Source organism: Callorhinus ursinus, unplaced genomic scaffold (assembly GCF_003265705.2).
Source record: "Callorhinus ursinus isolate GAN/ISIS: 27379988/994484 unplaced genomic scaffold, GSC_fseal_2.0 scaffold24, whole genome shotgun sequence".
Lineage (NCBI taxonomy): Eukaryota > Metazoa > Chordata > Mammalia > Carnivora > Otariidae > Callorhinus > Callorhinus ursinus.
Genome location: NW_027397086.1, coordinates 27,665,554 through 27,688,987, shown reverse-complemented (window position 1 = coordinate 27,688,987; position 23,434 = coordinate 27,665,554). Strand labels below are relative to the sequence as shown.

At 44.7% G+C, this 23,434-nt stretch overlaps 1 protein-coding gene across 3 annotated transcripts; it reads left to right on the top strand.

Annotated features, from left to right (window-relative positions):
* Positions 1 to 23,131, top strand: MSANTD3 (Myb/SANT DNA binding domain containing 3). Of its 3 annotated transcripts, none has more exons than XM_025888514.2 (3): positions 1 to 113; positions 13,559 to 14,009; positions 22,474 to 23,131. In XM_025888514.2, the coding sequence occupies exons 2-3, from the start codon at positions 13,592 to 13,594 to the stop codon at positions 22,881 to 22,883; spliced, it is 828 nt and encodes a 275-aa protein (XP_025744299.1). In that variant the 5' UTR covers positions 1 to 113; positions 13,559 to 13,591; the 3' UTR covers positions 22,884 to 23,131. The 3 variants fall into 3 exon arrangements, with proteins under 3 accessions (XP_025744299.1, XP_025744300.1, XP_073732761.1); XM_025888515.2 differs by lacking the exon at positions 1 to 113 and adding an exon at positions 160 to 272; XM_073876660.1 differs by lacking the exon at positions 1 to 113 and adding an exon at positions 6,661 to 6,711.
* The last annotated feature ends 303 nt before the right edge of the window (positions 23,132 to 23,434 follow it).

The following is a 23,434-nucleotide window of genomic DNA, read 5'->3' as shown; positions in this document are numbered from 1 at the left end:
CGGAGCCCGCGGCCCTCCCGGCCGCCCCGCCTGCGAAAGGAGCCGAGGCCGCCCGCGCTCGCGCCTCGCCGGCCCCTCCCCCGGTCGCCGCGGCCGCCGCGCCGCCGCTGCAGGTAGGAGGCTCCCCCGGGGGCCGGCCACAGTGGGGCGGGGGCCGGGGGGGGAGCGGCGTGCGGGGGCCGCGGACCGGCATGGCGGGCTTCCGGGCCGAGCCGCCGAGACCCCTGCCCCGCAGGCTGGGCGGCAGCCTCTGCGCGCCGCGATGGGACTCGGTGAGTGGGGCTGGCCTGCGGCGTACAAAGCCTCAGGGCGCGGACCTCGGGGAGATTCGGCGGCTCACCCGGGGCTCGGGGGACTCTGGCCCTACCGCCCCCACACACCCCCCGGGCCGGGGGAGCCGCTGGGGAGGAGTCCAGGCGACCGCAGTGCCCGGGTCTTCCCTCCCAGGGTCCGCGCTGTTTGCCAGGCACTGTGCTCGGCGCTTTTCCATACTTGTCTCCTTTAAGACCCCCCCAGTGCCCCGTCCGAGGGTGTAATGGGAGGGGTCCCTCAGTCAGGGGCCGAGGGCCGAGCATCATCACATCGGTGCCCGCCTGACCTTGGGAAAGCTTCTTTACTCCGAGCCTGGGCTGCTGCTACTGTAAATGAGGGTACGGTGGAGGGGGTGTTGCGGGGAAGTGCCTGCTCTAATACTACCCCCGGTACTATTGTGAGAGATAATATACATAAATGATCATAGCTAAATTTTGAGCACTTTCTCTCTACCAGGCCCCAGGTACTAAACAGTTGGCATGAGTTATCTAAATAATCACACCGGCGCTATGAGGGAGCTACTGTAAATTGCCGGAATAATCTTTATTTAGGAGTAGGAAACAGTGAAGGATTTATTTAGCTTCCCTCTTCTGATCCAGGAGATTGGTTGTTTCTTAGATGTGGTAACATTTAAGATTACAAATGTTTCTGCAGTACAGGAGAGAGGTTATAGGATGCAGGAATCTATTTGTCACGCATTTTATTTTTTTATTTTTATTTTTTTTAAAGATTTTATTTATTTGCGAGAGAGAGAATAAGAGACAGCACGAGAGGGAAGAGGGTCAGAGGGAGAAGCAGACTCCCTGCCGAGCAGGGAGCCGGATGTGGGACTCGATCCCGGGACTCCAGGATCATGACCTGAGCCGAAGGCAGTCGCTTAACCAACTGAGCCACCCGGGCGCCCGTTTGTCACACATTTTAAATGAGGTAGAAAACTATCAGGGTCGGGGGTGTGGATTTCAGCATGTCAGATGGGAGGTTGTGTTACCAAGGAAATGGTTAAATATGAATTCAAAACCATAGTTCCTGAGTTATGATTGAGGACTGTTAGGGGAATTTGGGACGACAGAGAGAAAGGGGGAGGACTGGGGAGGGGGAGAGAGAGAGGCAAGAATTCTGAAGCTCTGGAAGGTGTTGAGGAAGAGACCAGGGTTCACCACCCCAGAAGCCTTCTGGACCAGGATTCCATCCTGCCCTTAGAGACCAGGCATCCTGCTGGGATGAGATCACAGGTTGTCTTTTCTTACTCCCAGGCCACCCCAAAATTATTCAGATGGGTTGAGAGCCAGACTCTTCCCAAAATGTCATTGTCCCTTCTGGTGATTCCTGAAATTCTTTTCATGTGTTTGAGGAGATTGGGGTACTCACGGACCCTAAAGGTTGATAAGACACTTTTTTTTTTTTTAAAGATTTTTATTTATTTATTGAGAGAGAGAGAGAGAATGGTAGAGAGAGAGCATGAGAGGGAAGGAGGTCAGAGGGAGAGGCAGACTCCCTGCTCAGCAGGGAGCCCGATGCAGGACTCGATCCCGGGACTCCAGGATCATGACCTGAGCTGAAGGCAGTCGCTTAACCAACTGAGCCACCCAGGCGCCCAGGTTGATAAGACACTTAAGATACAAAGGCCTACCTGATGTAATGAAGGAGTGTGTTTTGAACACAATTCACTTGGTTAGAGGAGCTGTGGGCATAAGGAGATTATTTGGGGGTTCAGTTTGGAATGGGGAGAATGGAAGGCTTTGGACCCTGAAGAAGGCAGAGGAAGGCAGGCAGGAAAGCCTAGGGACTGTACCCCCAGGAAAGGGACTGGAAAGGGGAGCTGAGGACCTCACAACACCCATCTGCAGCCTGCTCACTCCTCGCCTACCAAGAAGGCATCCTTTCCTCTCCCCGTTTGTGGCTATTTCTTACTTGTTGTGAAAGGTAGGTCTGGGCTGGATTCAGGCTGACTTTTCTCCTGAGTAAGTAGGAAAGGCTTCTGGAGAAGGGTTCTTTTAAAACCAGGCCTTGACGGAGGTGGGTATTTGGGTGCCTAGTGATGGTGAAGGCAGGGAGCAGTGTCCATAGTGGAAAGCACAGTTGCTTTGGAGAGATAGACAGCTTGGGGTTCAAATCCTGGCTCTGCCATTTATCAGCCGTGTAATTTTTTATGAGGATAAAACAATGTTTTTTCAAAGGCCTGGTAGGGAGCTCAGCCAACACTAGTACCTTCTTCCCTGTCCATGGTGACATTCCTTCAACAAATATCTGCTGAGCACCAGCTGTCTGCTGAGTCCTAGGCTTCCTGCTTGGGATACAGAGATGAGTCAGAAATTATGGATTCCCTTATGAATTTCCCAGTCCAGTGAGGGAGATGGACACAAAGAGCACATTACAAAAAATATGGGAAGTGCTACAGGATAGTCATATACAACTGGCAGTGTGCTCACAGAGGAGTAACTAATTCACTCTGGATAGAAAACTCAGGGCCAAATTACCTCTAACAAGAGGAGTATGAGACTTTATGATAGAGATTTTGAATGCTACCACCTCCTAACTTGTCTTTTTTTTTTTTTTACCTTTGCCTTGTTTTTGCCCTGATACCTTTCTCTTAAAAAAAAAGTCTAGTTGCAGTGTGTGCATACTTTATAAGCTACCTCAGACTCATTTTAGAAGGAAGCTATTTTTTTTTTTAAGATTTTATTTATTTGACAGAGAGAGACACAGCGAGAGAGGGAACACAAGCAGGGGGAGTGGGAGAGGGAGAAGCAGGCCTCCCGCGGAGCAGGGAGCCCGATGCGGGTCTCAATCCCAGGACCCCTGGATCATGACCCAAGCCGAAGGCAGACACTCTACGACTGAGCCACCCAGGCGCCCTGGAAGCTATTGTAAATATAACAGCCCAGGCATTAATTGAGGAGCCATCACAAAAATGTCACAAGAGTTGGACCTTGAGGGATGAAAATGAGCCCTTGGTGGGGCGCATATGACTCTTGATCTCAGGGTTGTGGGTTCGAGCCCTATGTTGGGTATAGAGATTACTTAAAATTGTTTAAAAAAAGGAAAGAAAGAAAATGAGCCCTTGGTGGACCTTGGAGTAAAGGATTCCATTCAGAGGAAGCCCTGTGTACAGAGCCATGAGAACACAGCAGGTTCAAGGGCATGAAGTTGAGTTTGGTCTGCTGCATTGAAAAATATATGGAAAGAAGGGGTTGGCATGGGGTGGCAGGGGCACAGATCTGGAAAGGCCTCGAATGCTATGTGCAGCATTTGGACTTGATCACTGAGGAATGCGGGAGATGTAAGAGGTTTACATGCAGGACTGAGGCATGATCACTGTGTTTTAGGAAGAGCCCTTTGGTAGTTGTGTGGAAGAGGGGCTGGAAGTTGGGAGATCATTTTGGGAGACCAGGGCCTGACCTTAAAAATATAAGGCAACAAGGATGAGAGAGGAGGTAATAAATACTGAGGTAAAACGTATAGGAGGTCTTAGTGATTGGTTACCTGTGATGGAAGAGCATGCTGAGTTTTCTGCTTTGGGCTGCATTAAGGTGGCTGAAATCATCAGAAATCAGGTGGTTTGAGAGTAGGGGAATAATTTGTTTGCTTTTGTCCATGAATAATTGGAGATTTCGGGGCCCCTAGGTGGCTCAGTCGGTTAAGCAACCAACTCTTGGTTTTGGCTCAGGTCATGATCTCGGAGTTGTGGGATCGAGCCCCAGGTCGGGCCCTGCGCTCAGCGGGGAATCTGCTTGAGATTCTCCCCCTCCGTTTCTCCCTTCCCCTCTCTCAAATGAATAAATAAATCTTAAAAAAAAAAAAGAATTGGGGATTTCTGAGGTGCCCACGCGGACAGCTAAACAAGTGGGGATGTGTGTGGTGCTGAAGAGAGAGAATGGGGCTGGGGAGAGAGGATCTCCCTGACACCCTTACTTTCTTTTGAACAAACACTGAAAATCTGTGTGCTAAAAATACAAATAAAATGTAGTTCCAAGCCTCAGGAATTCACCCTCAGACAGTGGCAGCACTTGAGAATATGGATAGATTGCGGTACAGAGTAATTCTGAGTGCTGCAGGAGGGGTAAATACTTGGGACCTCTGGGCCAGAGATGGGAGTGAGCGCCCCTGGTTGGTCTGAAGCAGTGGGAGGGGAGGAGCGAGCACTCACAGGCAAGGAGTGGGCTGGAGTGGGAAGGCACTTTCTGTAGAGGATACTTAAAAAACGGTTCCAAGGGAATCTCAGGGAGCTTGGGGTAGAGGTGGGGAGATGGTTTAGGAAGGAGCCATGGGGAGGGAAAGGAGGGGCTGGGACTTCTAAGAACCTTCTCTAGAGGAGAGTGTGAGGGTGGAAGGACGGGAGGTAGGAGCTCTTGCCTTAAACACAAGGCTGGTTCTGCTCACAGTCACACTCAGACACAGATGGTAAAAATAAACACTTCCAAGTTACAAGGCCGCCTGGGGTGGGTGGTGATGGGGCAGAGGAGGGAGAGCATTAGAGGAAGCAAGTTCATCTCAAGGTTTAAGACTGCAAAGCCCTCTGAGGGAAGGAGGGATGATGGAGAGGGCACAGGTGAGTGGCCATCCTGGGTGGTCAGCTCTGAACCTTTGAGACCAGGTATACGGGGAGGTGGGCACAGGCACAGTAATGTCTGATTACTCCTACCTCTGGATAAAATGAAATCATGAAGCCGTCATTGTCATAGTCTGGCTCTTAAAAATTTGGCATACAAGGGCGCCTGGGTGGCTCAGTTGGTTAAGCCTCCGACTCTTGGTTTCAGCTCAGGACACAATCTTGAGGTCCTGGGATTGAGCCCCGCATTGGGCTCTGCGCTCAGCGCGGTCTGCTTCAGATTCTTTCTCCCTCTCCCTCCTGCTCACTCACTCTCTATCTCTATCAAATAAATAAATAAAATCTTTAAAAAATGTTTGGCATACAGTACAATAGCATTTACAAGAAGAAGCCAGAAGTAATTTCTGTTATAAATCCTCTGTCAAAGGAGAAGTTTTAGATAGTAGAACAGCTAGATGTGATTAGTAAAAAATGCAAACGGCAAGCAGGTTAGTTTCAACATATATTCCACAAATATGTGTCAAGTGCCTTCTGTGTACCAGGCCCTCTTCAGTTTGCTGGGGCTACAGTAATGACCAGATCCGATCATCTGCTTTTGACATTTCACCTGGAACTACTTAACCTCTAGGTTAAACCTGTGTGTGGGCCTTACGTGGTCTGATGTGCTGAGATCACTTTATTCTGTTGCAGTGTTCTCTCTCATTGGCCAGTTGCACCACCAGCTTCATAAATAATCAGAATATACCATGTATGTGTATTTGGCAGAGAACTGTGTAAATCAGGTTGCAGGAAAACCATCATAGCCGCAGAGCTATGATGGACAGCCAGTGCTGGATAGGACTTTAGAGAACACCCACTTTAGCTTTATAATTTAGAGATGAGAAACCAACAGGGAGTAAAGGGGACTTGGCTAATGTCACCCATTTGATGTCAGAGTTGAGAGCAGTGCCCTTTGAGTTCCTAGATGGGATAGTGGGGAAGGCTTGAGGGCACCTCATAGGAGAGCCTCTTGACCATGAGAAGGTTCGGAAGAGATGTTGAAAACAAATGAGGAAGCTTTGCTTTTAGGTCCTCCTGTGTTAGTGGAAACCCAGGAAGCCCCCACTTTTGCTCTGAGCCACAATTTCCTCATTTATAAGAGGATTGGACTTTTAGTTGTTTGTTTTTTTTAAGATTTTATTTATTTGAGAGTGAGCGAGCGAGCATGGGGGGAGGGGCAGTGGGAGAAGCAGACTCCCTGCTGTGCAGGGAGCCCGACGTGGGGCTTGATCCCAGGACCCTGGGACATGACCTGAGCCCAAGGCAGACACTTAACCATCTGAGCCACCCAGGCGCCCCCTGGACTTTTCATTTTAACATGTTAGGATCAATGTCGCTTCGAGAAAATGTTGTTTTGGGGATTCTGAGTCAGGGAACAGTCAACAGGCCAGGATAAGAAATGGCTTTTCACCTCTTGAGAGCAAAATGGGTCACCCATAACGTGTTGCCTTCAGCTCACTCACACACCGCTATGCGTTCTTTCTCTCCGCCTTTCCCAAGTCCTGGTCTTCCTTTGCTCCAATGCTAAGTCTAATTCCAGTCTATTCTAATGGGAATTAAGGTTCTTAATCTAGATGCCCCCAACCCTGGAGTAGTGTACCCTGGGCACATCTCTGTCACAATGTTTATCACCCCGCCTTGTCACCAGCCTGCTCTCCAAGATGCTGTACTGTGTTAGGTCTTCATTGGACTGTGACCTCCTTGATCCTAAGGAATACCCCTCTCTGTGGTTCCTGCGCAGGGTGGGAGCTCCTGGATCCTCTGCTTCTTCTGGATGCCTCCCCCCCATGTGGACACATACACACGTCCTGGTAATTCCTCAATTTGAAATAGTCTCTTGTGTGCTCCTCCTGTCCATTAACATTGCCACCACTCAGCATCGAGGCCCTTCTCAATTATTTATCTGAATGATCTCCTTCAACTCTGTGTTCATATCCTATACATTCTTAAAGATCTAGCTCAGATGTCCTCTTGTTCACGAAGAATGCAAATTACGCTCTTCCTCCTCTGCCCAAGGTGCTTTGTCCTCTTTTGTGGTGTCTGTTTCAGCGTGCTTCCCTTGTAGTTAGCAGTGTGTGCAGGCCAGCTCGCTTTCCAGGCTATCACGTTCAGCTCGTTTTTGTGTCTCCCACATAGTCTAGGACAGTACAGAGCCTTTGGCAGTTTCATGACACATCTGTTGAATTGTGCATCTATGCAGCGAGAGCCAGTAAGTATCTTGAGTATGTCTTGTAGATAGACCACTAGGGTATTTTTGGAAGTGTTTTTTTTTTTAAGATTTTTATTTATTTATTTGAGAGAGAGAGGGAGAGAGAGAGAGAGCCCGAGCGGAGGGAAAGGCAGAGGGAGAGAGACAGGTCGACTCCACACTGACCGTAGAACCCGACACGGGGCCAGTCCCAGGACTCCGAGGTCGTGACCTGAGCCAAAATCAAGAGTCGGACGCTTAATCAGCTGAGCCACCTAGGCGCCCCGGAAGCTGTTTAATATGGGTGGGACGGGTAGGAAGAACTAAAATTTATTGAAGCTTTAGTCTGTGCTTCTTCTTTACTCAAATTGCAGGGTAGTTGTGCAGATGGAGTAAGACTAGTAGGAGGTTGTGGCCTTATTTTACAGATGAAGCACTGGAGGTTAATTGATTTGGCCAAAGTCACAAGGCTCGGTGAGTGCTGAAGTCAGGATTTGAGCCCAGGTTTTCTGCATTTCTTGGTTCACTTCACTTCACTTCATGAGCAGGAATTCATTAAGGTTTAAAAGATCCTGACACCTGCCCCAGGTCTCAGCACTACCCATCTCCAGTCACGGTTCCTGTTCTGAGTACTGACTTCAAAGAACTCCTTTTCCATAAAAGGCAATAAAAGTAAAATCTGGCCAACTTGCTCTAGTCTTTGCTCAAATTTTAGGACTTAGATTGACCCTTGGTGGACTTAAAATATCATTAGATGGTGTATTAGTCAGCCTGGGCTGCCATAATAAAATACCAGAGACTAGATGGCTTAAACATCAGAAGTGCACTCCTCATAGTTCTGGAGGCTGGTAAGTCCAAGATCAAGGTGCCGGCAAGGTAAGTTTCATTCTGAGTGAAGCTGCCTCTCTAGGCTCGTAGCTTACTGCCGGCCCTCTGTGTGCTCACGGGACCTCTTTGTGAGCCCTTGGGAAGACGGAGAGGGGAGAGGGCAGGAAGGAAGGAGGGAGAGATGAAGGGAAAGGGAATGTTCTCTGACGTCTCTTATAAGGACCCTAAATCCTCTTGAATCAGGGCCCCACCTTCATCACCTTATTTAACCTTAATTACTTCCTTAAAGACCCAGTCTCTCAGTACAGTCATCCCAGGGATCAGGACTTCAACATACGAATTTTGGGGGTGTGCAAGCATTCAGTCCATAACAGATGGGTTTTTGTTTTAAAGTGGTATCAGATGTACTTACTACAGTCTCTGGTGGTTTAGTCAGTGTTAGTGTTTGGGAAATTGTGCTGTTTCCTCTGTTCTTTTTTGGTATTGGGTTCATGCTCTTACTTAGTCCTGTCTCTGAGTCTTTGCCTGGCCCAAGGGGAGTTTTCATTGCATTTGGATTTTGTTATTTTTTTTGACCATTTTTACTTTAATGCAGCTTTTGATGTACAGACTGTTATCAGGTATGATACTCATTCTGTGCATGATAGGCAGTTTGATGCCTATATCAGAATGTATTCATTCATTAAATGTTTAATGAAGGCCCATGACTGTGAGGGTCACTGGGCTGTTAGTTGAACCACAACTTGCTTTAGGACTGGTAGCACTGTTGTCTAGCACAACAGTGGACAGAAAAGATGATCTGTATTGAGCAGAGTTGAGGGGCGGGGAAGGCCCGTCTTTCTCTAACAAAAGCTGATGCAGCAGGAAAGGCTTATTATGTTGTCATCTATAACCAGTTATGGACATTGCTGGGTAGTTTTAAGCTAGAATGTGCTTTCTGGCCTCAAAGTTTCTATTAACAAGCTTCGCCTGGAGATCTCTTTGAGAAGTGTTTGTTTACTTAGGACTGTCAGGTGCTCAAGCAGAATGTCAGTGTTCCCCTGAGGCATGGACCATCTTGAAGCTATGTATCATCTCAACAGTACTTCTCAAACATACATTCTTATCAGATCAACAGCAGAAATTATTTCAGAGCTCTGGTTAGAAAGAGAGTGGTTCACCTTGGGGCGGGGTGGCTGTGGGCCCTAGGTTTGAGACATGGAGGCTGAGGTGATGGGGGGAGGTGAGGGGAAGAGCGAAGAGCCGCCAAAAGGAGATGGACAGAAGCAGGAACAGCTCCTCATAAGTAGCTCTACCCTAGGAGCTTTCCCTGCTGACAGATTGCTGATTGACATGTAATTTGAGCAGGGACAGGAGCGGCAACCAGGTCCCAAAAAGGAGAGCTAAGCAGGGTGAGGACATTGGATCTGGGTTTGAATCTGGTTCTGCCACTTACGTTTTGTGTGGCCACAGGCAGGTTACTGAGCCTCACTTTTCTGACCTGAGAAATGGAATTGGTTAGTGGGAATGAACAGCTTACTTCATGAGGCTGTTGGGAATCCATAGGGGACCTTTTGGGTACACTGCGTCATACCAGAATTCTTTTATAGCCCTGCAGAATGCAACCACATGGCCCAGCGACACCTACTGTTCTACAAAATTAAGCAAAGTAAATTGGTAACTCTGGATTTACTTAGCTAGTGATTAAATAACAGTTTAGTTAATAGGCTATTAATGGTCCCCAGGTGTTGGTAATTCTGAGTATTTGCTTTTGAGAGCAGTCGGTACTTTAATAAAGTTTTTTTTTTTAGCAGAAAATACTGTAGTGTAACAAATGGGGTCTCGGGGACTATTTTTGGGAGGATTAAATGATATAGTGCATATTAAGCACTTAGTATAGCGTCTGACCCACAGTAAGGACTCAATAAAGGTTATCTGCTATTGTTAACGGCAGTTACTAGAGACTCAACTGGTCACACGGGTCAATATACTCTCCACGAGGTCACCACCACCTGGTGGCAGCGAGTGGTACTGCATACATTGTAAGGTAGAATCATTTAATTGCTTGAAATTAATTCCATGGAATTTCAGCTCCACCAAGTATCACAGGGACTTTGTTCAGAATGTGACTTATTTGCCTGAGAGCAGGAATTCATATTTCGTTAAACAGTGAAGTGACATTTTTCACCTTCATAGTTGGCATAGAATAAAAAAAATGTTAATAGCACCACTAAACGAAGTAGGGAAACAGAAGTGCTCATGCGCTATTAGTAGGAATGTGAATTGGTACACCATTTCTGGAGGACAGATGGTGATGTAACAGAAGTCTTAAGTGATTCGTCTTTTGTCTTTTCTAGGAATTTATCTTGAAGTAAAGTTAGAAAAAAAATCTAGAAAGAAAAAGTATATAAATAAATAAATACATAGAAATAGCATTGCCTATATTGGAAAAACATAGGGAACAATTCCTTTTTCATTTGCGAATCAGATTTCTCAATCTTTATAGCAATGATTTTTTTTTAAGATTTTATTTATTTAAGGGGGTGAGAGAGAGAGAGAGCACACGAGTGGAGGAGGAGGGGTGAGGGGCAGAGGGAGAAGCAGACTCCACGCTGAGCAGGGAGCCTGATGCGGGGCTCTATCCCAGGACCCAGAGATCATGACCTGAGCCGAAGGCAGACCCTTAACTGACTGAGCCACCCAGGTGCCCCTTTATAGCAATGATTCTTAAAAAGAGTGAGAGTGTAAGGGAAGGTAGGCATATTGACATCTCCTGGTGCAGAGGAGCTGGGATGGGAGGATCAGAATTTGTTCTAGAATCTGTGTCGTTTAAGAACATTCAGTTGGGCATAGATATCTTGGTAGAGTTAGAAATAGTACAGAAGAGCTGTATTGTAGCAGGTGTATAGTAATAAATTTCTGTTTAGGGAATGTTGATTTATAGGGAATAAGAATATTGATGAATGCAAAAAATTTTGGACCTTTGGGGAAGAAGGGGCCTGGATTGGGTAATTGTAGGGACATTAGACCAGTATGATTGAAATACAGGCCTGGGACTTTAGGGGTGCAGAGATATATACCCAAAGATAAATTTCTCCTTGTTTAGCTTTGTCCAAGACCTGAGGGTCAAAGAGCCTTGACATATATCTAAATCTCTTGATCTCTGATAACTGATATTCCCCACAGTGAGTGTGGGGCAGGGTACCTGGTATTCGGAGACACTAGTCACATGAGTACTTCATTCTAACCTTAACTTTGGGGATGAGGTGGTGCACAGTGAGAGACCCTAATTGGGTTCTCTTGCCTTCATGGAAAGCCCATGCTCCTTGGCCTCAATCTCAAGGCTCTCTGATATCGCCTGGTCCTCTCCAGCTGCAGGTCTAACAGATTTCAGCTCTTCACAACTATAGTAACCCCTCCCCGGGCATAGTATGCGAATAGCTGGCTTGTAATAGTGTGATTTTAAATTAGTATACCATTTATTTAAAAGTCACAGCCTTTTCCCCTAACTTTTTATTGTGGAACTTTTCAAACATACACAAAGATGGAGAGAATAATTTAATGAATGTTTGTGTACCTGTCACCCTTGTTGATGTTCAAATGTTTCAAGTTGGTGCCTTTCAAGTTGGTTCCTAATTCTTTTGATATGAGTTGATCAGTTTTAAATGGACTGCATCATCAGTATCTTGATGCTTACCTGTTATTCCAAAAAATCAGAAGCTTTGGAAAATATAAGGACTGATGTGTTGGCCCTTTCCACAAAGGGAAACATGCAACACTCATTTTATTGCTGTATTCAGTGTTGCTTAGTGACATTCTTGCCAGAATGTATTTGAGAGATTAATTGCATAGGAAACTTCCTGTGATTAAGAGATGTGGGAAACACGTGGGGTCACAAAACGCACATAGGTTCAGGGGAGTAAGACATTTACTAAGCATTTTTTGTGTGAAAGATGCTGGCTCAGTACTGGGGAGGATGGTAAGATGACCTAAGGAAGTCATGGTTGTTGAGTAGTTTGGAATCACCCAAGGTGAGAGCCCAAGAGATAGTTGTGAAATGATACTGAGAATACTAGGGTATTTGAACTGCTAGCGGCAGCAGATTGTAGAACACAGGTTACCAGAGAGTGAGGACAGAGGTGGGGGAAATGGGAAGATAATAGACAAAGGGTCCAAAGTTGCAGTTACGTAGGATGAACAAGTCTATGTCTATAGAGAATAATACTGTATCGAATACTGGAAATATGCTGAGAGAGTAGGTTCCAGGTGCTCTTAGCACACACACAAAGATGGGAACTGTGTTGGGGTACCTGGCAGCTCATCGGTAGAACATGTGATTTTTGATCTTGGGGTTGTAAGTTCAAGCCCCACATTAGGTGTAGAGATTACTTAAAAAATAAAATCTTTCAAAAGAAAAAAGGTAACTATGCGAGGAGATGATACGTTAATTAGCTTGACTGTAGTAATAATTTCATTATGTATATGGCTATCAAATTAAATTTAGGTATATTAAATATATTTTTCTTTTTTTAAAGATTTATTTATTTATTTTAGAGAGAGGGTGGGCAGAGGGAGAGGGGGAGGGAGAGGGAGAGAGAATCCCAAGCAGACTCCCCACTGAGCAGGGAGCCTGACATGGGGCTTGATCGCATGATCCTGAGATCACGACCTGAGCCGAAATCAAGAGTTGGATCTCGAGCGACTGCACCACCCAGGCGCCCTTACATATATATTTTTAAACTAAATATATTAAAAGGTATGTAGACTTATTCTTAAAATGGAGAAATATAGTATTTCAAAAATTATAATATATAATTGATAACTTATTATATGTGAACAAAGACTTTAAAGGAATATCCGTAATAAAAATGAATATTTGGTGTGTTAAAAAAAATACCAGATTATGGGGATAGTCTAGATTCTTGACCCCCCAAGGTGCCATCTTTGTGATCTTGGAAAGTCTACTTACTGGCCCTTAGTTCCCTCAATTGAGAAAAGGGCTGTTGGCCCTTTCACCTCTGAAATTGTATGAATTATTTACATGGGACTGTACACGTAAAAGTGGCCCTCAGACCTTAGGGATCACAGACTCCAAGCCCTCATTTTAAAGATGAAGAAACAGGTTCCTCTAGGAGCATGGCCCTGTCCAAGGTCACAGACATAGTGATGGAAATGTCAGGTCTTTTGGGGTGATTTCTTGATGATTCTGAAATCTCAGTGCTTATGTTATCCATCCCATTTGGTTACACTGGCTTTTCTTGTCCTCAGCTGTGACAAAACTTTGAGAAAGCTGTTTAGTTGAAAAGCTGCCTAACATTATGAATGTGGGGAATGATCAGTTCTCTGACATTGAGCAGAAATAAATGAACAAAGTAAGAGTTCCTTTTAGATGTTCAACTTTTCTTTTTTGCGGTTACATACAAGATATTCTCAGAATGGCCAAGACCTACAATAAAGGACCTGCTTGAAAATCTTCTTTGAAGTAAAACCCCACTTCTAGTGACCTTCTGAACGTTTTTCCTGAGACTATCCTAATTCAGCATTAATGGGAGAGAAAGTCCTGCGTTTCAGGCAAGGGAATCATGTCAGGGATTAAGCTGACGTGATTTGCGGCCATTTTCCTTGCTGGAGTTAGTAATGATTGTTCCAAACTTCCTTTTCAGGATCGCTAACAGCCAGGAGAAATAGAGTGGAAAATGCAAAACAACGAAATCATAAAACCTGCCAAATACTTCTCGGAATTGGAAAAGAGCATCCTGCTTGCTTTGGTAGAAAAGTACAAATATGTGCTGGAATGCAAGAAAAGCGACGCGCGAACTATTGCACTCAAGCAGCGCACCTGGCAGGCGCTTGCGCACGAATACAACTCTCAGCCGAGCGTGTCACTGCGGGATTTCAAGCAGCTGAAGAAGTGCTGGGAGAACATCAAGGCTCGGACCAAAAAGATTATGGCCCATGAGAGGAGAGAGAAGGTGAAACGGAGCGTCAGCCCTCTTCTGAGCACCCACGTCCTGGGGAAGGAGAAGATCGCCAACATGCTGCCGGAGCAGCTGTACTTCCTGCAGAGCCCTCCCGAAGAGGAGCCCGAATACCACCCTGACAGCGCGGCCCCAGGTATTGGCTCCTGAGGCCAGCCTGCGTGCGTGTTCTCACCGGGTACCTGCTGGGCGTGTTCGTTTTACAGTCTCTTAATTCTGAGGGTGTTTATTAAAGAGAAGCTCTCATGTCAAACTTGATTCTTCCCAATTCAAAATCTGCAGGTTATCCAGAACAGGCTAGTCCTAGAAGTACAGAACGACAAAAGGCCTTGTTGCTATCCTTGTTCTCGAGGTCTCTCTCGCCTTTATCATGAAGAATAAAGGAAAGATAAGGGGCTGTGTTAATATAGTTACGAATGAAGTACCTCAGTTGCTTATCTCAACCTATGTCATCTCTATTAAAGAGAATTTCTTTGAATATTTATATTCATTCATTCAATCTTATTTTTTTTGTTTTTGTTTTTAAAGATTTTATTTATTTATGAGAGAGGGAGAGAGAGAGAGAGAGAGAGAGAGAGAGAGAGAGAGAAGCAGAGGGAGAAGCAGGCTCCCAAGGGGCAGGGAGCCCGATGCGGGACTCGATCCCAGGACCCTGGGATCATGACCTGAGCCGAAGGCAGATGCTTAACCATCTGAGCCACCCAGGCGCCCTCAATCTTACTATTTTTAAGACTTTATTTATTTGACAGGAAGAGAGAGAGAGAGGGCTCACAAGCAGGGGGAGCGGCAGAGGGAGAGGGGAAGCAGACTCTGTGCTGAATAGGGAGCCCGATGTGGGGCTCGATCCCAGGACCCTGAGATCATGACCTAAGCCGAAATCAAGAGTCGGGTGCTTAACTGACTGAGCCACCCAGGCGCCCCGTCACTCAAACTTATTTTTTACAAAAACTGTTTTTTAGGACCTATTATGCGCAAGTCACTCAGAGGCCACATTAAAATAGTGAACTATTTCAAACTTGAGAATTAAGTACTAAGACAAATATAGCAAACATCTGTTCGCATTTACCCAGATTAAAAACCAGCATTTCGACCCATTATAATATTGTGATCCACAGTTTTGGTTTGTGGCACTCTAGCAAAGTTGAGAAATTCTGGGAAAAATTCATTTTAGTTTAATATATTTTCATTGAAAACAAGAAAAAATACAGAATTTTTAGGGAAGGAAAAGACTGTCATGGAATCAAGGGTGTTGTGTGTCATATGATTATCATAGCTTGGAAAGGTTGGAATGAAGGGGCTGTTGAAATGTCTCTAGGCAAGGGGAGGGTGGTAATGTGTATAGATAAATTGCCAATAATTCTTGCCTCCTTTAAGGTAGGAATGGCCAGTTTACATAATGATTCATTGTAGTTTGCAGAAGACCCACCTTAAAGCAGAGGAATATTCCTGGGGAGGCCAGAGGGCTGCTCCAAGGACCCAGCAAGCATTTGCTTAGGAAAACCATGAACTTTGGCTTGCAGGAGGAGAAATTAGTGTCCCCAAACTAGATTGAGCTTTGTGGGAGTGGTTAGTTATAAATGACAAGAAACTATCTAAAACCAAGAATGTTATCCATATAGAGTGAAAAAGATAATAATAATAACCAAGTGAACCAAATACATGTTTTCAATTAGCACATTTTTTTTGCACTGTAGGCAGATCATCCTAGGAAGCGACATTATAATCAAAAATCTGTTTGCTGATCATTTGACCAAGATTAAGCACAGGGAGCCATTTGGATGACCATAGTGTCATGAACCTCACGTATTGTTTTCCAGTGTAGAAACCCTGCGTGAGTTTTGATTCTTGAGTTCCCAAGCCAGGGTACCTCCCAGTAGACAGTGTTGATATGGACACTGTCCCCTCTCTCTCTTACCCTTCCTTGTTAACTTCTGTTGTGGATGGGACCCTCTGCTAATTGACAGCATCCATCTCCTGGCCTCAGAGTCATTCATGCTTCGTGGGCAGTGAAGGGAGCAGTGCTGAGGGAGGGAGGCAGGTGAATCAGCAGGGCTGTTTTTCGAATTGCTCAGTTCCCTGGGAGATGTTGCTGAGGAAGATGCTGGGATAGACTGCTTTCAGTTAACATTGCAAATCTTTGATCTGGACTATTGTGTATCAGTTTCATAGGGTTATTCTAAGGGGATAGTCTTATTTCCCCATTTTCAAATTCTAGAGTAGGATCAAGCAAATTCATTACAAAAACTTTTTTCTTTCTTTTCAGAGGAAATGATGTAATTCATCTACTCATAAACATAATTTATAATTTCCAGCAAGAAGGGAATAAATATGGATTCTCAGTGTCCTTCTGTGGTGACATTTCTAGAGACTCATACTTGTAAAAGAGATTGATTAAATTGATTAAATTGTGTGTACCTATATGACATGGGAGACTTCTCTTTTTGCTGGTGATGACCAAAGCACAGCCTATGCTGACTATTCCTGTTTCTAGGTCACATCTGGAGGGCGGTGGAGAACCTTGGTGCTTTGTCAGTTGGGAAGTGTGTCCAAAGTAATCTGTTAACACTAGTAGTTAAGGTACTAGAACTCTCTTTATACATTAAAACAGCCTTGAGGTTACCTCATTTTGTATTTCAACTTACTTTCGAGAAAGAGGAAGAAAGCTGTAATTGTCAGTTATCCCTTCTGGGTCTTGGTGGGGGAAAAAGCTGAAAACTTGCAATAGGATATGGCTTTCATTTTGTGGTGTGTATTTTGTTTGACACATAGACTGTGTGTGTGCGCGTGTGTGTGTGTGTGCGCATGCTTTAATTTAGTATCTCTAACCCTGTGCTGTCTAATACAGTAGCCACAAGCCACAAGAGACTAGTAAGCACTTGAAAATGTGGATAGACTGAATTGAGATATGCTCTAAGTATACACACTGTATCATTAAGACTTAATACCAAGAAGAGAATGGAAAATCTTACTAATAATTTTTATTTTGATTACATGTTGAAAAGATAATACTTTAAATATATTGGTTAAAATATATTATTAAAATTAATTTCACCTCCATTTACTTTTTTAAGGTGGCTATGAGAAAATTTTGAATTACAGAAGTAGCTGGTATTATATTTCTATTGGACAGTGCTGTTCTAACACCTTACAGAGTGCCTGTTACAGAGTTAGGTGATTAGAGATTTGTTGAAATTTGTTGAACAGGATGGAGCCTGGCAGTATTCCACTAGAGGCCTCCCTCCAACTATTTCTTGTGTGAGATGGTTTCAGCTGTGTCATCTTGATCACCGTCCTCTGGATATTCTTAGCTTTGTCCATGACTTTCTTGAGATGTGCATCTGTATTTTTGAACACATAGTCTTAAAATTTAACACTAAGGAATGCATTTGCAAAAAACCCAGCATTTTCCCCTTAAATATATTGAAACAATTTGTATCCTATCAATTTATATTATGTGGTCATTTGGCTAACCGGTCTTTCCCATTATCTTGGGGGAACAGGTTTGCAGAACAAACTAAGGGAGCCAACAAAATGTGCTAGGGGTGGGAAGGAGGTTAAGCTGACCAAATGTCAAATACAGTTAAGAAAACTAAGCTTTCAAAAAAAAAAAACAAAACTAAGCTTTCAAGTAGTATTCAACTATCTTAAGAGAACTTATATATAATTTCATATGCTATTATATAATAGCTATTATTTCTCTATTATAAAGCTACAAGCAAATAATGCAAACATGGGTACACAAAACTATAATTAAATAATGTAAATATTTATTAATAAATTCATTATTAATCACTTTTTAATCCAATCCTCTTCTTTTGGGGTGGGAACTCCAGTACAGAGACTGAGTTATACTTCTGGTCATGGCACATTAACATCACTGGGCTGTGAAAAGCCCCTTTTTTGTGTTACTTATATGTTAATTCCCTTGTTATTTATCACCGTTAACCACGTTCATTCTTTTCTTCTGCCTCCTAATCATTCCAGTGTACTTATGTATTCTCTCACATGTTCTTGAGAGCAGACTTTGGTGTTTTGAGTGCATGTATTTTAAATTTACATAGAGTGAAAATTGTGCTATAGATACCATTCCTTTTTTTTGGCTGTTTTTCATTTAGAATTTTTAAAAAAGACTATTTAGGGGAGGCAGGGGGAGAGGGAGAGAGAGAATCTCCAGCAGACTCCCTACTGAGTGCAGAGCCCATCATGGGGCTCAGTCCCACGACCCTGAGATCCATGACCTGAACTGAAATCAAGAGTCAGATGCTTAACCAACTGAGCCACCCAGGCACCCTTCATTTAGAATGTTTTTAAGATCTAGTCCCATTTCAGTGTGTAAATCTAATTTGTTTGTCTTAGTTGACGCACGATACTCTGTAGTATGCACTCACTGCATCTTGTTTACCCAGTCAGTCCTCTTTCCTTTGTTGTGTGGAGAAGGGCTGGGGTTCGGCCTGTACACAGTTTCCTTTCCATCCGTATACTGCCACAGTAGATATTTCCTGCTGATATTAAACTTACTCCAATTGCCCAAGTTGAAGAATACCTCTTTGAGTGTTCTCTGCTCCCGGGAAAGCCCTTAGGCCTTCTGATCCATTTTGTACAAGATTGAGTTGTTTTCTACTTTGGGTGGCTTTGTTTTACCTGTGAGAGAGATTACATGGTGTGTGTTTGCAGGAGGTTACCATTCCCAGGATCGTCTTTCCAATTAAGAGAAGATTCTCCCCATCTGAACACTAGCTTCCATTCATTGAAGCTAATATTTGTTTGAAAGTTAATTAACTACTCCATCAGGCTCCTCTAGTTTTAAGCCCCAGCTTCTGCCAGAGTTTTCTTAAGAGGCCGGGATTTTTTTTTTCTTCAAAACTTATGTTAGCACACATTCAAACTAAAAAAGGATAGTTTGAAAGTAGGGTCATTTCTCTGCTCCCAGACATGACCATGCTTGTCTTCATGTTCACAGCTCTATAGAGACAAATTTGGAGATCAAAATTTGGAATAGGTGCCCATATTCCCAATAATAGAGCCTTTTGTGGGCACCTGGGTGGCTCAGTTGGTTAAGCAACTGCCTTCGGCTCAGGTCATGATCCTGGAGTCCCGGGATCGAGTCCCACATCGGGCTCCCTGCTCAGCAGGGAGTCTGCTTCTCCCTCTGACCCTCTTCCCTCTCGTGCTCTCTATCTCTCATTCTCTCTCTCTCAAATAAATAAATAAAATCTTTAAAAAAAATAATAGAGCCTTTTGTAGTGGATACGACTTGGAGGCAGCATTTTTAAGATGCATAAGTGATCAGCTGGGCAAGTGAAGTAGAGAGAGGCTGGGTGTTGTAGTAGTTGAGCTTGGATTTTGGAGTCATGCAAGACCTGGATTAGAGTCCTGGTTCTTTCAATTAGCCAAATGACTTTGGATATTGTGTTTGGTTTTCTATAATAATACCTCCCCCTCAGAAGGTTGTCTTACAACCTTAAATGAGGTGATGGGCTGCAAAGCACTAGCCTCGTGCCTGGTTCGCTACTCAGAAAATGGTAGCTGCCTTCATCATCATCATCATCATCATCATCATCAGACTCCTAAAGCCTGGAATAGTTGAGATTAAAAATGAGAATTTAGAAACGGGGAGAGATGAGCAGCATCATGAAGGCATGAACTTTTTTTTTTTTAATCTAAAAGATTTTATTTATTTGACAGACACAGCGAGAGAGGGAACACAAGCAGGGGGAAGTGGGAGAGGGAGAAGCAGGCTTCCCGCTGAGCAGGGAGCCCGATGTGGGGCTCAATCCCAGGACCCTGGGATCATGACCTGAGCCAAAGGCAGACGCTCAGCTTAATGACTGAGCCACCCGAGGGCATGCACTTCCGAGATTTAGAAGAGCATACAAAGCTCTCCTCTGGAAGGGAATCACGGAAAAAAGAGGCTAGAGGTATCAAAAAATGTCTGTGTCCAGCCTTCAAAGAAGACACTTTCAGATCTAGGACTAGATGGGAAGCAGATGAGGTAATCCTCTTTACAGTTGTTTACATCTGAGGGACCCTATTCTTAGGGCGAAGCCTTTCCCATTCCCTTATCCTGTGCCTTGGCTCTCCACTCAGAACACTGTCCTGTCTACACAGTTGTGCTGGGTTCAGTGACCCACTGAGACCAGTTCATTCCCACACATTTCTGACATGGCCAGCAGTGTCCAAGCCCTGTAGTGGGTTCTCCGCAGGGATGAGTAAGAGCCAGGTTCTGTCTTCAAAGTGTTCAGAGACCCGAAGGGGAGGTAGTTAAGCCACCAGTTTTAACAAGTGCTCTGCCAGAGGTAGGCTCAGGAGGCAGCAGGAGAGTGAAGGAAGGACAGCTAATTAAGGCCACAGCCCTCGGAGTTGGGAAAGATTCCTAGGCAGACATCTTCACTATCTTCTGGATGACACAGAGGTACTTTTTTTTTTTTTTTAAGATTTTATTTATTTATTTAATTGACAGAGAGAGAGACAGTGAGAGAGGGAACACAAGCAGGGGGAGTGGGAGAGGGAGAAGCAGGCTTCCTGCTGAGCAGGGAGCCCGACGCGGGCTGATCCCAAGACCCTGGGGCCATGACCTGAGCCGAAGGCAGACGCTTAACGACTGAGCCACCCAGGCGCCCCAACACAGAAGTACTTTTAACCTTCTCTTTCAGAAGCGAGACTTCTACCTTTCCTTTAATCTTAATTAGGGACTGGTTATGGTTGTTACCTAACCCCTTGGAGTGAAATAATCTAAACAGTAGCCATTTTCCTTTTATTAACAGAGTATTACGAGTTAGGTTTCCCCCAGTAGCCGTTAACATTCCCGGCATCCCATCTTCTGGAATAATGGAGTGGACGTAATAATGTAATCAAGTCCGTTAATAAATTGATATTATTTTTCTCCAAGGAGACAATTCTCATTATTGGAAACATAAAGCTTCCCAAGAAAGTCTTGGAGTCACAGCAGGAAGACCCCATGGGTTAGTGGAGTTAGTGTCTTCCTTATTGAAACTCCTTAATTGATAAAATGTCATGGCCCCATAAAAATACTAGTGCAAACGTATAAGCTCTTCTCCCTTTGTGTTCAGAGCTTCGGCCAATAAGTATTTACTAGGCATCCTCTGTGTACCAAGCAAAATAATTGGTGCCCAAGGATAAAAGAATGAAAAGAAATGAATAAGGCATGGTCCCAAAGTAATACTGGGATGCGGTAAGTGCCATAACCGTAGAGTACTTGTAGAGAAAGGAGAGATCTGGGGTTTCACGGATCCTGAACAAAGTACGGGTTGGGGGGAGGCTGAAAAGGAGAGTCTGGAGTAAGAGCACAGGTTTGAGCAGGTGTGGGGTCTGGGGTGGGGAGGGAAGACAGATGAATAGTTAGCCCAGCCTCAGGCTGAAGGAACAGAGACAGAATTGTGAAAAAGAGCTTGGCCTTTATTTTTTAAATATTTTAAAAGGTTTTATTTGTTTATTAGAGCGAGCACAAGTAGGGGGTAGGAGCAGAGGGAGAAGCAGACTCCCCTCTGAGTGGGAAGCCTAATGCACACTCGATCCCAGGACCCTGGGATCATGACCTGAGCCAAAGGCAGATGCTTAACTGACTGAGCCACCCAGGTGCCCCATTTTTTTTTTTTTTTTAAAGAGAGCATGGCCTTTAAAGAATGTGAAGTTTATGGTAGGATTGTAGGACGCCCAGGGTATTTTGAAGAGTAAGTCAAGAAGGATAAAGAAAGGCCAGAACCAGATTATGAGTGTTACTTAGGGTGCAATGAAAACAGAGCCAAAGATGGGAACCCCAGGGGAATATTAAAGGTGTGAGGAGGAGTGGGTGAAGCAAGAGTCTGAGTCCTGGAAGGAGGGTCGAGAAGGAGCAATCAGAGGGGAGGTGCCGAAAACTGAGCAGAGAGCCATGGTACAGAAGCTAATAAATTTCAAGGATTGTCAAGTGCTAGGGAGAGGTTACATAAGAGGGGCCCTGAAAAGTGTCTTTGAGATCTGAATATTGACCCCTAGATGGCAGTGCTAGAGGTAACAGCCAGATATCTGAGATTGCAGATGAATGGTGTGCTAGGAGGTTAGGCAGGGGAATGTAGACTCCCCTTTCTGGAACATCTGTAAGATGGCTATCCAGGGTTAAGACCTGTGACCAGGAAACAGAGCAGCGGGACCCCCGTGGAGATTGAACATAATACAACTTCACAGCTGGATGAGAGACTGAGAGAGGGCGATCAGACTGAGGGAGAACTTAATCTGAAAACCCACTGTTGGCCTCGAGTGTGGTCTTCTGCTTACTCTGAGTTGTGCACCCTTCCGTTAAGAACTTGGATCAACCTAACAAGGTCTCCAGTTCTTTATCAGCACAGTCTCGGACCACTGTTCCCGGAGTTCACAGTTATAGACATGACAGGACAAAACCCTTTATCATGACTTTTGAAGGGAACGTTGGTTTTAATTTGAGGGTTTTTCAAAATCCAGGCATGGTGCCCGTAGACATGCAGGCCAGTGCAGACGCCGTTTTGGCTCCATCCTGTGACGGGGGACCTGTCATTTGAAATAGGATCGATTTACTCTCTGCCTGTAAAATCTTTGAACGTATGTTTTCTGCTACTGTTTTTCAGAATCATTTGCTGTTTCAAATAGAGAACTGTGCGATGATGAGAAAGAGTTCATACATTTTCCAGTGTGTGAGGGGACCTCTCAACCTGAACCCTCGTGTTCAGCTGTCAGAATCACAGCCAATAAACACTACAGGAGCAAAACCTCTCAGGAAGGTGCTTTAAAAAAGATGCATGAGGAAGAACACCATCAACAAATGTCCATCTTACAGCTGCAGCTGATACAAATGAACGAGGTGCATGTGGCCAAAATCCAGCAGATAGAGCGGGAGTGTGAGATGGCAGAGGAGGAGCACAGGATAAAAATGGAAGTTCTCAATAAAAAGAAGATGTATTGGGAAAGAAAACTGCAAACTTTCACCAAGGAGTGGCCTGTCTCCTCATTTAACCGGCCCTTTCCCAATTCACCCTAAGACTGCGGGGGCGGCTCCCCTGTAACCGATCCGGAACGTGAACTCGCGGTCAGGAACTCGTAACAGAGCTACAACTAGGAAACTTAGAGCAGTAGTAGTCTCGTATTTAAGAATACATTCAGGTGAACAGCCGCACCCTGTGTCCCCCGTCAGTGGCAAACAAGCTGTTCCAGTCTCCTGAAAATGATCCCTTCCAGTGCTAGAATTCTGAATGTAATGTATCTTAATTAGAATTCATACAAGAACCATGTACGAGTGTTGTTGTTGTATTTTTTTAATCAGATTGCAAGTGTGACTATTAAGAAGTGTGGCTGTTTTTTTTTTGTGGTTTTTTTTTTTTTAAGTAGACAGCAGAACTTTTCTATCCAAATGAACAGGCTGCTGTTGAAAGCGGGTGAAAGACCTGGGAGGCCGCACGTTGCTTCTGCGGTGGTGGGGCTGTTGCTCAGAGCTCGCTGGAGGTCTTTAGGGGACCTCCCTGAGAGCCACGCACACAGCACCTCTTATTTTTTTGTTTTGTTTTTGTTTTCCAGTGGCGTTCTTTGAGTGGC